The 12343-nt window shown below is 40.2% G+C and overlaps 1 protein-coding gene across 1 annotated transcript; it reads left to right on the plus strand.

Annotated features, from left to right (window-relative positions):
• Positions 1-446: 446 nt before the first annotated feature.
• GOLT1B (golgi transport 1B) lies at positions 447-12070 on the plus strand (the record flags this gene model as incomplete). The annotated part of the gene is made up of 5 exons (XM_082006625.1): positions 447-471; positions 4936-5027; positions 7214-7392; positions 10587-10668; positions 12032-12070. 5 exons carry the CDS (start codon positions 447-449, stop codon positions 12068-12070), a joined length of 417 nt encoding a protein of 138 aa, XP_081862751.1.
• Positions 12071-12343: the final 273 nt, after the last annotated feature.

The raw sequence follows: 12343 nt of genomic DNA on the forward strand, positions 1-12343 counted from the left end.
AGTTAGTGCCAGGCCGCGCGCTCCGCCTACGAGCTCCCGCGCGCCGGCCCCACCATCCCTCCCCGTTCCCACCTGGACGGCCGGCTCTCGGGCCCCGCCTCCTCCCCGTGCCCCCTTTTCCGCTGCCGGCTTCCCTCAGCCAATCGCCAAGCGGGAGGGAGGTGCGAGGGCGGTCACGTGTATCCCCTCTCCCCCAATCAGCGGCGGACCCGCGAGGCGCTCATCTGCCGTAACGAAAGCAGAAGGGTGGGCACTGGGACGGGACGGGACATAGCCGCGCGAACAACGCAGCAGCTGATTGGCGTCGGCCCCTCCAATCAGCGCTCCCCTTTCACCCGGCGGCGAGGCGAAGAGGTCTGCGTGTTTCCGGAAGACGTGGCTGTTGCAGCCGCTGTTTCTCTGCCCCACGCCCGCCGCCCCCCGCTCCCGGCCCCGCCGCCGCCGCCATGATCTCCCTCTCCGACACCCAGAGTAAGCGCCGCCCCCACCCTGCCACCGGTAGTCCGCGGAGGGTGGGGGGGCAGCGGGTTGCCCGCTGGGGGCGGCCGAACCGCAGAGTGGAGAGGCGGGCGGGACCCCGGTGACGGCCGAGTAGCATGGGGCGGGCCTGGCCCGCCGGTCCCGGACCCGCTTGGGCCCTCGCCTTGTGTTCGCACTCCCGCGGCGCATCGGTTACAGCCGTTGGAGTGGTTGAGGCTCAGGGCCCCGGCCCGGGCCGCTGTGGCGGAGCGCCCCTGCGGAGAGCTGGTCGCCTTCCTCGGTGCACGCCTGCTCGGGGCTCCGGCGCGGAGAGGCGGCTCTCGGCGCGGGGTCGGCTGTCACTGAGGAGAGCTCTGGTTTGTGCAGGCGAGGGAGGGCGGTAGGCACGGCCGTTTCCTACCCCGCGGCAGCCTCCGACGGGCACCGGCTGGAAGCCAGACGCCGGTTGGGAACGGGAGGGCGCAGACGGAGCTCACCTGGCCGCGGCTGTTGGCACCGCCGCTCCATTATGGGCCATTAAAGTCGCGCTGACCCTGGCCTCGGGTCTGGCGGCGGCACCACGAGTTGCCAGGTGAAACGGGAAGCGAGATGGGAGGCAGGGCTGGTTCCCTTGCCCTTGCGAGGGCCCTGTCAGAAGCGCTGCCGCCGCCGGCCTTTGCCTTGGGCTGTGAGCTCTTCGGCGTTGGCGGGGTGCTGCTGTCAGGTGACGGTGGTGAGAATGAATGAAAGCTGAACGGTACGCGAAAGTCTTCAAGGATGCCTCCGTGTGGACATTGGTGGTTTGGAATCACGTAGTGGTATGTCAGTGGCTTCACTGTGTTTCTCTGAACTTGCTGTTCAGTTATTGCACTGAACGTTTGCAGGTGCCTCTGAGGGGGCTTTAAGGTGAGGACCAGGCACTCAATCTGAAGTTAAAAAAGTACTTTTATGTGACTATAGTTTTGGTTGTACCTAATAGAAATAATTGGAAATAGAGATGTTGAAAGAAATCAAAGCAAAGGGGTTCATCAGAGTTTAAACTGCAAGTTAAAGGAGAATGTCAGGTCTTCTGTATGATACGTTTCTGGCACGGTTGCCATGAAAGGAAATGAGTCTGCTTGATAAGCACTGTAACATTAGTTATGAAGGAAGGTAAGCGTGAAAGATGTAGAAAAGAAAGTTAAAAGAACTAAGTTTATCTGGATAGCAGGATGCTAGAAACTGAGGTATCGGGGAGCCAGTCAAGGCAAAAGATGACGTCTGGCAGAAAAGCAGCCTAGTGGCATTCAAGGTCAATGATTTCTTGAGAAATTCAGCTGCTCAGTTACTGGCATGGGTACTAACCCTTGGGGTTAACTTTCAGACTTCTGATTGATTAAACCCTTGTGGGCTTTGACTTTGCCCATTCCCCTGTTCTCCTTTCCAGAGTATTCATTGGGGAATAAGAAAAATCTCTTCAGAAAGAGGAAATCTGTTCCCTGTTTTTCCTTTTCTTAGTTCCTCATTTGAGAGCTGCAGCTAACTCCAGTGCTGACTCTCTTGGTTTTAACTTTCAGAGCCAAGAGTAGTAAGTAAATTACTGTGGAGTTCAGGGGGGTTTATTTTTTTTCTCACAGTTCTTCTGAAATTCTGAAGCTATTTCATCAGATATTTTTAAACTCACTGCTGTTTGGAAAAATATGGAGTTATCCATAGAGTTACTGGTGGAGTAGCATGATAAATAACTGGAGAGGACCACTGCATTAATTCATGTTTGGAAGTTTAAATTTGCGGTTGTAGTCTGTAATGTTTTTGAAATGATTCATTGAATGGTGTTACAGATCACCAGTAATTACAAAAGAATGCACTTAGGTTTTTATCCACAAACAAATTAATCTTTCAATACTAAAAAACACTACTAGCAAAATAATAATTATTTAAAATTGAAACTTTTCATAATCTATAAACTGCATTATTTTTTGTCTTCTGAGAGCCTATAATGCATAATTTTACTCTTTTGTACGCAAAAGATAGAGGATGTGCATTGTTTTCCCTGAACTTTCACAAGCAGTGTATCTTAATTTTAAGTCTTAATATTTACTAAGCTGTTTTGATACAGTGCTGCAGTGGTCTTGCACAGTTTACAGGATTTCTGCAGAAACATTGAGAAAGCATTGCTCCCTCCTCTCTAAGTCATAATCAGTTTAAAAAAATCTGAAGTAGGTGTCACATGGCTAGTATGTGTTTCTGCATTTCTATGCCTTGAAATGTTGTATTTGAGTAATATGGGAAGACTCTTCTGGTGCAGGAGAAAGCATTTAAAAATAGTTCACACCCTCTATAAAAAAATCCTAGTTCGTTGTTGCAAAGATTATGTACAAAATGACAGTGGGTGTTTTTTTTTCTTCCCTAAGAACACTAGTCAAATATATTTCCAAATTCTGATATGAAATCAAGTCAGTAATACCTTCTACTGAGATATTGGCAACAGACAGTAATAGTCCTGGACTACTCATCATCTTTCAGCAGTAATTTTGGAATGATGATTAGAATGGTGTTCCTTTTTCTTTTTTTTCTTTTTCCCTCCACTAACTAGTGAATATGGTTGATTTCTAAAATGAATCTGAATCTGTTGTAGGAGTAGGTGATTACAAACATGTTTCAAGTGAATACAGAAGTATCAGAGTAGTAATTGCAACAGCTGTTGGGAGTTGGCTTCTGCCTTCTTGCTAGATGCCTACTTTGTGCTGTGTCTGTGGGAGGAATTAATACTTGCTTCCCATGACTGCATATTTATCTTAATGGCAGCTGGTAATTCCTTTGGAGTCCTGCCTACAAGTGTTTTTCTTCCAGAATACAGATTGTTTCTGCTCTTCTAAAGTAAAGAGTACTAGAGAAAAGGGCAGATGGCAGTTGCTATACTGCCTTCAGTCAGCAGATTCGTTGAAAATACAATTTGCAATTCCATTTTTCATTGTAAACGAGTATTGAGAATGTCTGCAAGTAAATCAGCTGTAGCAGGTTACTTAGTTTTAATTCTGGGTGGTTAAAATGCTCATAGCAAAAGCTTAAAGTGGCAGGCAAGACTGTAGAACTACAGATTTAACACTGTGTGGTCTGCAGCCTTGCTGAGAGATGAACCATTACAGAAGTTGGGGACGTTGAATAAAGCTGTAACACATCTCTTTACTCTGAGCTGCTCTGAAATTTTTTTGCAATAACTAAATGGAAGTTCCGAAATAGGCAGAATGATATTCTTTTACTCCTGAGTTCTTCAAGCAACAGTAAGTGATCAGCTAGATCTACATTGCAGTCAGAAGGTGCAACTAAAATAGATTTAGGTAGATCTGGCTAACAGAAGCAGTGAAGGCTATGATAGTGGGGGGGGGGGTTGTTTGTTTGTTTCAGGCTAGACTTTACAAAACTGCTGGGATCTGCAATATATATACACACACACAGAGACTCAAACTGGGCTGCCAGGCTGCCTATAGTATTATGGCTGGTTTTGCTAGCTGTGTTTATGTACCCTTTAGATTTCTATATTCTGTGGTCACAGGGATAGCAATAAGGCATGGGTGAGTGCACGGATAAATGCAAAGGTTTTTGCAGCTGTGTTGCTGCTGTTCCTGTTACTTCTCTCCTGTTCAGTCTGTGTAAGAGTCAAAGCAAGGCCTCAGAGGTTTAATTTTAAAAGTAGGATGTATTTCTAAGTATGGTCCTCAAGATAACTTAGAGGCTATCGTCAAATGCTAACTTTAATTGTAGCTTGACATTTCTATCCCAGTTTCTCAGACAAGCATTCCATCCTACTCTTGCCTTCCCAATATTTCTTGAGCAACCTTTACAGGCAGGCAGAACACAAAGATATTTAGTATCTGCTAGTTGTGAAAACTGGCAAGTGGCTGGACACCCAAGTGAGTGTTTAATAGCTGTCGCTGCATGTGTAACTTGGAAAGAGCCTACAGCATTAATCTGAATTGTGCTTAATCCGGAAGTTGGGGGAAGGGGGACTGCTGTGCAAGATTATGGGAGGTGGAATGTGAGGTCTCAAGAGGACGGAAAGGACCAGGGTACTTACATTACAGTGGTAAACGTAATGGGATCAGAGTTGCAAATGAAAAACAGAAGTTTCATTATCTGTTCACAGAACAATCCTTTCCTCCATACTAGCAGTAAATCAAAAGGGATGTCTTTGCTGTATGTATATATGAATGCATGCTTTTTTGTTGCATTCAACTTCAGTATATAGTTCCAAATATGCACGTCTTTGATAAGCAGCTTCCAAAGATCTCTCTGCCTGTTATTGAATTGGTGTCTGCAAGACTTACTATATTTGTACACTCGGGAAAGTTTTTTAGATGGTCATAAAATAGGCTGAGTTTTTCTATAAGTTTAGAATGTCTGTAGATTGGATGTTGTAAGTTTTTCACTATTTCTGTGCATAAGTTTTTCCTGGTACCGTGTTTTGTTATGTGCCTAAATTTGTTTCTTTTTCAGAGATTGGAATGGGACTAACAGGCTTTGGAGTGTTTTTCCTTTTCTTTGGAATGATACTCTTCTTTGATAAAGCTCTTTTGGCTATTGGAAATGTAAGTGCCTGCTGTTTAGTCTTAGATTCTGCACTGCTTAGAATAAAGTATATGATATAATAAAAATAAACTAAAAATAAAGCAGTATGTTATCAATTTGAAAATGGATCACAAAAAATACTGTGGCAATCTGGTATAAAGGAAGAGTTATGCTCAGTGATATGAGTGAATCATTTTTCCTGACTAAAGTTAGAGCAGCTCACATCAATCTAGGTATTGTACCTCCAGGTCAGGCCTGCGGTATGTTGGTCAGACAAGAAGTGGTTTGTTCAACAGTTGTTATGCTGCTGCAACTAAGATTTTTAGATTGGCTGTCATTACCAATGCTTGCTTTTTTGTGATCTTGTAAGATAACTGTAAAATTTAAGTATCTATTTGGATAAGAATAGTGAAGTATATTCTGTACATGCTAGCAAATGTAGCTTCGCTGTGCTTCATGAGGAAAGAAAGAAATATGAATTGCTGGTAGTCTGGGTTTAGTAGAGCCAATCACCCTTCATCGTAGAGAGATTTAATACCTTCAGTTTTTACCAAATTGGAGTTTTCACTTTGTTTTGTTCGCATCCTCTTTTGCTGATGTCTAAAAATCTGTGGTCAAAACATCATCAGTTTCATTCTGTGGCAGCAGAGTCAAATACTGAGATTGACAGAAGGAAAATTTTCAAATGTATATTTGAATTTGGGTGCATTACTTGAAGCACTGTTCTGAACCATCAATAAAGTGTATAGTGGAAGAGTAAAAAAAAATAAAATAATGCTTATTTTTTATTTTCCTAATGCGAGATGGAAATATGAGATCCTATTTAGGAAAAATTATGAAAACACAGGTAGGAAGAGACAATGACAGGCTGTGTGGAAACCAAAGATAATGCAAGAAAACGTACTGTATCCTCATGGAAAGTTTAAAAAGAAAAAATTGCATTAGAAAGGGGAAAAGGTGGTAAGAAAATGGTTTATTAAATAACACAAAAAACTTAAATTTCATCTATGATGTTGAGTAAAGTCCCCTTTTCAGCAAAAATGTTGCCCAGAGGTATGCTTACAAGCTGAAATAATTATAAATCACAGAATGGTAGGGGTTGGAAGGGACCTCTGAAGATCATCTGGTCCAACCCCCCTGCCAAGGCAAGATCACCTAGGGCAGGTTGCACTGGAACGCATCCAGTTGGGTTTTGAAGGTCTCCAGAGAAGGAGACTCCACAACCTCTCTGGGCAGCCTGTTCCAGTGCTCCGTCATCCTCATGTTGAGGTGGAACTTCCTGTGCTGCAGTTTGTGCCCATTGTCTCTCATCCTGTCACTGGGCCCTACTGAAAAGAGACAGGCTCCATCCTCCTGACAGCCACCCTTCAGGTATTTGTAGACATTGATAAGGTCCCCTCTCAGCCTTCTCTTTGCCAGACTAAACAGGCCCAGGTCTCTCAGCCTTTCCTCATATGGGAGATGTTCCAGTCCCTTAATCATCCTTGCAGCCCTCTGTTGGACTCTATCCAGAAGTTCTCTGTCCCTCTTGAACTGGACACTATACTCCAGATGTCCTGTTGGTAAAGGACACTAAAAGTAGTTCTACCTAGTTGGGACTCATGTGATAGTGTTCAGCCTACACTGGAACTAGTAAATGGTAGAAAGACTATACAGAGTAAAAAAACCAAACAAACAAACAAAAAAAACAAAACAAAAAAAAAACCAAAAAAAAAACCAAACTGATAATGCTTTTTAGCCATTGTCCTTTTTTTGACTTTGCATAGTTCAGTAGATCAGTACAAGCTATTGAAAATGTCCATGGTACAGAACAAAGGTGCTTTTGTAATCTGTCTCTTCTCAGTTTTTAGGAACCTTTGCTGTCAATGGTACTAAGCTTCAGCACTGCTTGTGGATAATGATTGTACTTGTGTTACAGGAGATATAACTGTTGTCACCAGGTCTTTTGACATGATTGTGTTTGTCAGAGACCACAAAGGTAGACTCTTTACTCTTTAAGCAGCTGAGAGAAGAGTTTTGAATGCTTTAAGATGGACTTCACAAAAGAAAATCACTATTAAAATCTTTCTCCCCATCTATCTTTTGTTATTAAAAGAAGTTGTGCGAGAAATGCAGCCTACTTTTGTACAATATGTACATGTTTACATCTTAAATTAGGAATATAATTCGCTTTTTTCTTTCTTTTGTTGTTTTTTGTCTTTTCTAGGTGTTATTTGTGGCTGGCTTGTCTTTTGTTATCGGTTTAGAAAGAACATTTAGATTCTTCTTTCAAAAACACAAAATGAAAGCAACGGGCTTTTTCCTGGGTGGTGTGCTCATAGTTCTCATTGGTTGGCCTTTAATAGGAATGATCCTTGAAATTTATGGGTTCTTCCTATTATTCAGGTAAGACTTGTTTCAAAATACCTTTCTGTACCGGTGTATCTAGGAATAAATGTATTCATTTAGTGTTGCCGCATTACAGCTGACAAAGCGGCACCCTTTAAATGTTTGGTTTTGATAGACTTCATATAAAGTTGTTGATTTACATTTGCAAGAGGTGGAAAGTTGGCAAGTATTTTTTCAAGACTCAAGTTTGCTAGTGTTTGAGGCATACTAGTGTTTGAGGCATATACCAAACTGATTTGGTAATGTTGTTTACGTCTAACCAAAGAATTGTAAAGCTTCAAAATATGTGGAAGCCCAAATTATTAGCAGTGCAAAGTTTAAATACTTCCTCATAAAAAAGGCAACTTAGATACTTTTTTTTTTTTTTTTTTTTTTGGTGGGGAGTTTGTTCTTTTCTTTAACAGATGAGCAAAATGCTTGGTTACAAACATCCTAGGTTTGTAATCTTGGCATTTCATTACTATGGTAGCCTAGTGAAAAGATGTTTTCGGACACGTTTCATTACACTTGTGCCCTAGTAAAGTCAAAACTGCTGGTTTTGACTAGCATTGTCTGGGCTGAGTTACGGAAAGATGACTTTTTTTTTTAACACCAATCTTGATACATGTTATAGCTTTTACAATGTGTCATTAAACTTCTTCATAAATGCAATTGTAATAGTGAAAGAATTTGACTTGTTACAACCTGTATATCTATGTTTTGTCTTTATTTCCATGGTTGAAGTTACATACCTCAGTATAGAACAAAGTGTACAAAATATGCTAATAAGTAAGAAGGGAGGCTTTTAGTTGTTCTTGGACTTCTGTTCAGAATAAGACTGTTCCATTAATACTTACTGATCTAATTACAGACCCCTAACATATTTTGGAAGTGTTCAGCTGCTGCTAAATAACATAGTTCCTGTTAATCAAAATCAAACCACTGTTCTCATGGTGCTCTTTTTTCCACTCAGTAAAATTGTATGTTAATCTTGTATTTTAGATAAAATGTTTAAATATTTTAGGAAAAAAAAAAAGCTTGGCTTTTAATATATGCTTCTTATTTTTCTACTCTGTATTACTCTGAATGCTGTCACTGCAAGTGTTTTGAAAATCACAGTATTTTACTGAATACGTTGTCACTTCTGGCACGTAGGACTTGCTTTGTACTGGTTGATTAAACCCAAGTAAAGTGTGTTTCCAACCAAACACCCCTCCTTTTAAAACATCTTGAAAGAATTATAAATTATTATGTTTAAGCAGGTATGTTTATGGATTATCTATTGGTGCTAGCCAGGGGCTAGCAGGGTAAAATAATGTTGAAGGGATCATAGAAGGTTAGCTAGTTACTACTTCAAACAAAGCTTTTTGTTTTGCTTCAGTCCTGTTCATTTCAACCGTTACTGTGTTTTCGGCAACTTGCTCCTTTCTGAAGAAGTCAGAAATGGAGCCTTTCCTCAAGCATAATTTTATATGATTCCTCAGAACCCCGCTGTCTGGTTGCATAACAGAAAACTCCCCTGGTTATTATTGGTCTCTGAAGTACATAACTTTCTTCGGCTCAAGGAAAGCCAGGTCAACTTATGCACCTTTGGACTTGTTAGGGCAGTATGTGGTGAGGATGGGCATTTCTGTGTATCCTAATGGTTCTAGTCATGTGGATTACTAGGACTTTTATATGGAAAACCTTTGTATTTGCAGTTCTAGTAACTTCAACTGAGACTACGATAGTACAGATGTAAACCACTGTATTGTATTTTTTTCAGTCTCTTGATTTTGAGACCACTAAACCAGTTCCACTAGGTGTTCAGATCTCTCTAGAAACTTTACTCATAAGTTGTTGTCTTGCATATCTACCCTACTTGTACACAGTCACCTTTCATACACCCAGTAGCAATAGTTCCAGAGCCCCTGTTGTTGACAAAGGAACGGTTAGGTACTGGTGACCAAGGATGCTTAAACAAAAGACAGGATTGCAAAGATTATTTTTTTTAAAGATGCATCTGATTGAAGTGAGGGAAAGACACAATTATTTTACTCTGTTTTAAATCTAGAATGTCTTTCCCCTTAAAATGCTGCCACAGGTTTCCCATTAGAGGTTTAGTCTTTTGCCATACTTTCACATGCTCAGATTGCATTTACTGGAAAAGGCTGTAATGGGACAGTATCTCTTGAACTCTAAGCTGCTTTTGGAGCCTTGTCAAGATTACAGGCATCCGAAGCTATGGCTAACAATATTATCCTGCCTATACTGACTATTCTTTAATCTTGGCCACACTGATTGTTTTAATCTGTTACAAGTGGCTTGTGTGCCCTGCATCCCCATTTACTGGATCACTGAAATGATCTGGTCTTTAAAAAAAGAAAATCTCCAGGAAAAACTTGCTGGTATTGATATTCTCCAGCAAAAAGTTCTTACCAGTGTAGTGAAGAGGATGATGACTTGTGGAACTTCACTGTTTCACTGTGGTTGAGGTTTCATTACCTGTTAATCCTTATTCTACACAGGGAATATATAGCTCAACAAGTGATAACTCAGAATGCCACCAGCTGAATTGCTGTGATTGACTGCAGACAGATGAGATACTGCCATAGAAAATTTGTTTTCCTGCTGCAGAGACAAAGTGGATGGTGCAGGGGGCTACACCATAGCAGCTATGCTAGGCAACATCTTCTGGCTCATGAATCAAATCCCTGATGTTATGTGAATTTGTCAAGCAAGTGAATACGTGGCTCTGTCATGCTTAACTTCCTTTAGTTAATGTAAAGACTACCATATATGGTTTCAAAGGGGTTTACTCAGAAGTAACTGCAGTTATTTTTATGTCAGGTATTGCAAGAATGTATTTCCTACAATGTAAAAAGAAATTATCTCAAAATATGTATGGTAGTTCTGAGAAATTAGTTGGGAGTATCAGTTCTGTCGGCTGAGTTGGGTGTTCTTTCTTTAGTTATTTTTTTGAAGAGCTGACTGAGGGTTGCCAGCTATGAAGAAAATTAAGTCCATTTGAAAATAAGGTGTTTCTTTCCTGGTTTTCTCCTTTTTCTGCTGAATGTATGTTGATATATTGGTAAAATTCATGTGCTGCTAACAAGCTACAAGATTTTATGTAATCTTGGTTTAAAAAATACCTCCTATTTCTTTATTTTATAGCAATATAAAAATAGTTTAATTATAAAAACTAATACAATCTTCTGGTATCTTACCTAAAGGGGGTTCTTTCCTGTGGTGGTTGGCTTTATTAGAAGAGTTCCAGTTCTTGGCTCTCTCTTGAATTTACCCGGTATAAGCTCGGTAAGTATTTGGTACTTCATTCAAAATTTGAAGCTTGTACTGTTTTTTGTTTTTTTTTTTATTCCATTGTTACAGCAAAGGTAGAAATGCATCAGAAATAAAGCAACTACAACTTTAGAGCAATGATTTTGAGTGTATTCGTGTGTAGTTCTTGTACCATACAGATCACCTTCATTCTCAGTGAGAGACTTCTAGATGTAAAAGGAACAAAAGGACACCTTTGCCGAAGCTGGCCCTGCTTATACGTTGTGGAGGGAGCCCTGGATTGTGACTCAGAACGCTGGGGTTCTGCTGCTTGCTTCACTGTTGGCCCTAGGTGACTAGATAGGTGAATCATGCCACTGTTCTGTGCCTCTTCTACTGTCTGTACAATGAGGAGGATGCTGTTCTTTGCATAGTATTTGGATATATTTATGAAAAGTGGCCTGTAAAAGCAAACAGTTTAGTTCAGTGTTAAGTTGCAGCTTGCACGGTGAATCCAGAAACTCTCATGAAGCATAATCATTCATGAAATCTATCTATTAAGGTCCACTGACTACATCTTGCTATTTACTAAGATTTGTATTTTTTCAAATGCAGTTTTCCATTTTCTTAACCAAATAGCCAGGGATTTGAAGACAATTAACAGGTGCCAGAAAGATGGTAATCTAGGGTGTTCCAGTCAACTACTTTTACTGTGCTAATTTTTGTATGTATTTTAACACAAATGTTTCTAACCCTAGTTTTGAAAGCAACAGTTTTAATAGCTACTACTAAAAAAATTAACAGGGGCTATAACTTAGATGTGTACAGTCTGTTTTTTAAAAACAGGTGTTGAAGATCATGTGTTCCAATCTTACAGTTAGGCCAAGTTCTGGCTCATAATTCATGATCAATTGAATGTTTCATTTGTCAATTGATCTTACTTAGTCATATTTAATTTGATCATAATGGGGTTAAATCTTCTTTTAAAAAGATAATTGTTAATGTTTTATTCAAAGCCTACGTAGGCTCAGAAGAGAATCCACAGTAATGGTCAGTTGAAATATCTTACTTGGTCTACTAATGCATGTGTGGCTGATACTGTATTGTTTTGTTTTAATCATTAAGCTAGCAGTGTTATCTGCATTATTCTATTTCCTTTTTCATTCTGTTGCATCTTCATGTTGCACTGTTAATGTCTATATGAGAAAAACATGTCATGCAGAAACACAACTGCAATGTAAGATTTTTAATTTTCACAAACTTAAATCATGAGACCTTGGTGAGTATTATTTGACTCCATTTTCAGTCGCATACTAACTGTGCAAGTAACAAGTATTTGAGAGTAAGTTCACTGTACATAAATGTCATGCAACTTAAAACCTTTTTGTCTTTTCTACAGCTTGTAGATAAAGTTGGAGAAAGCAACAACATGGTATAATGACAAGAGGGCAGAAGACTGATTCTAAACTTACTGTATTATTTATAAAATCCTTTTGAAGAATACTCAGCACAAAGATTAAGTTGTGTACAATGGAAAAGCTTGTTACATTCTTTACATAACAGTTTAACTTAAAATGTATAGTCAACAATATACACTAGAAAAGAAGCTCGGCAAGTATGCTTCTAGGAAAGTAACTCCAGAGTTCAGGAAGTAAACTGAAGAGGTAAAAGTCATGGAATAACCCTTATTACAATTGTTCCAAGACTATTT

This window comes from Phaethon aethereus (assembly GCF_964289735.1).
Source record: "Phaethon aethereus genome assembly, chromosome: 1".
In the NCBI taxonomy this organism is placed as follows: Eukaryota; Metazoa; Chordata; class Aves; order Phaethontiformes; family Phaethontidae; genus Phaethon; species Phaethon aethereus.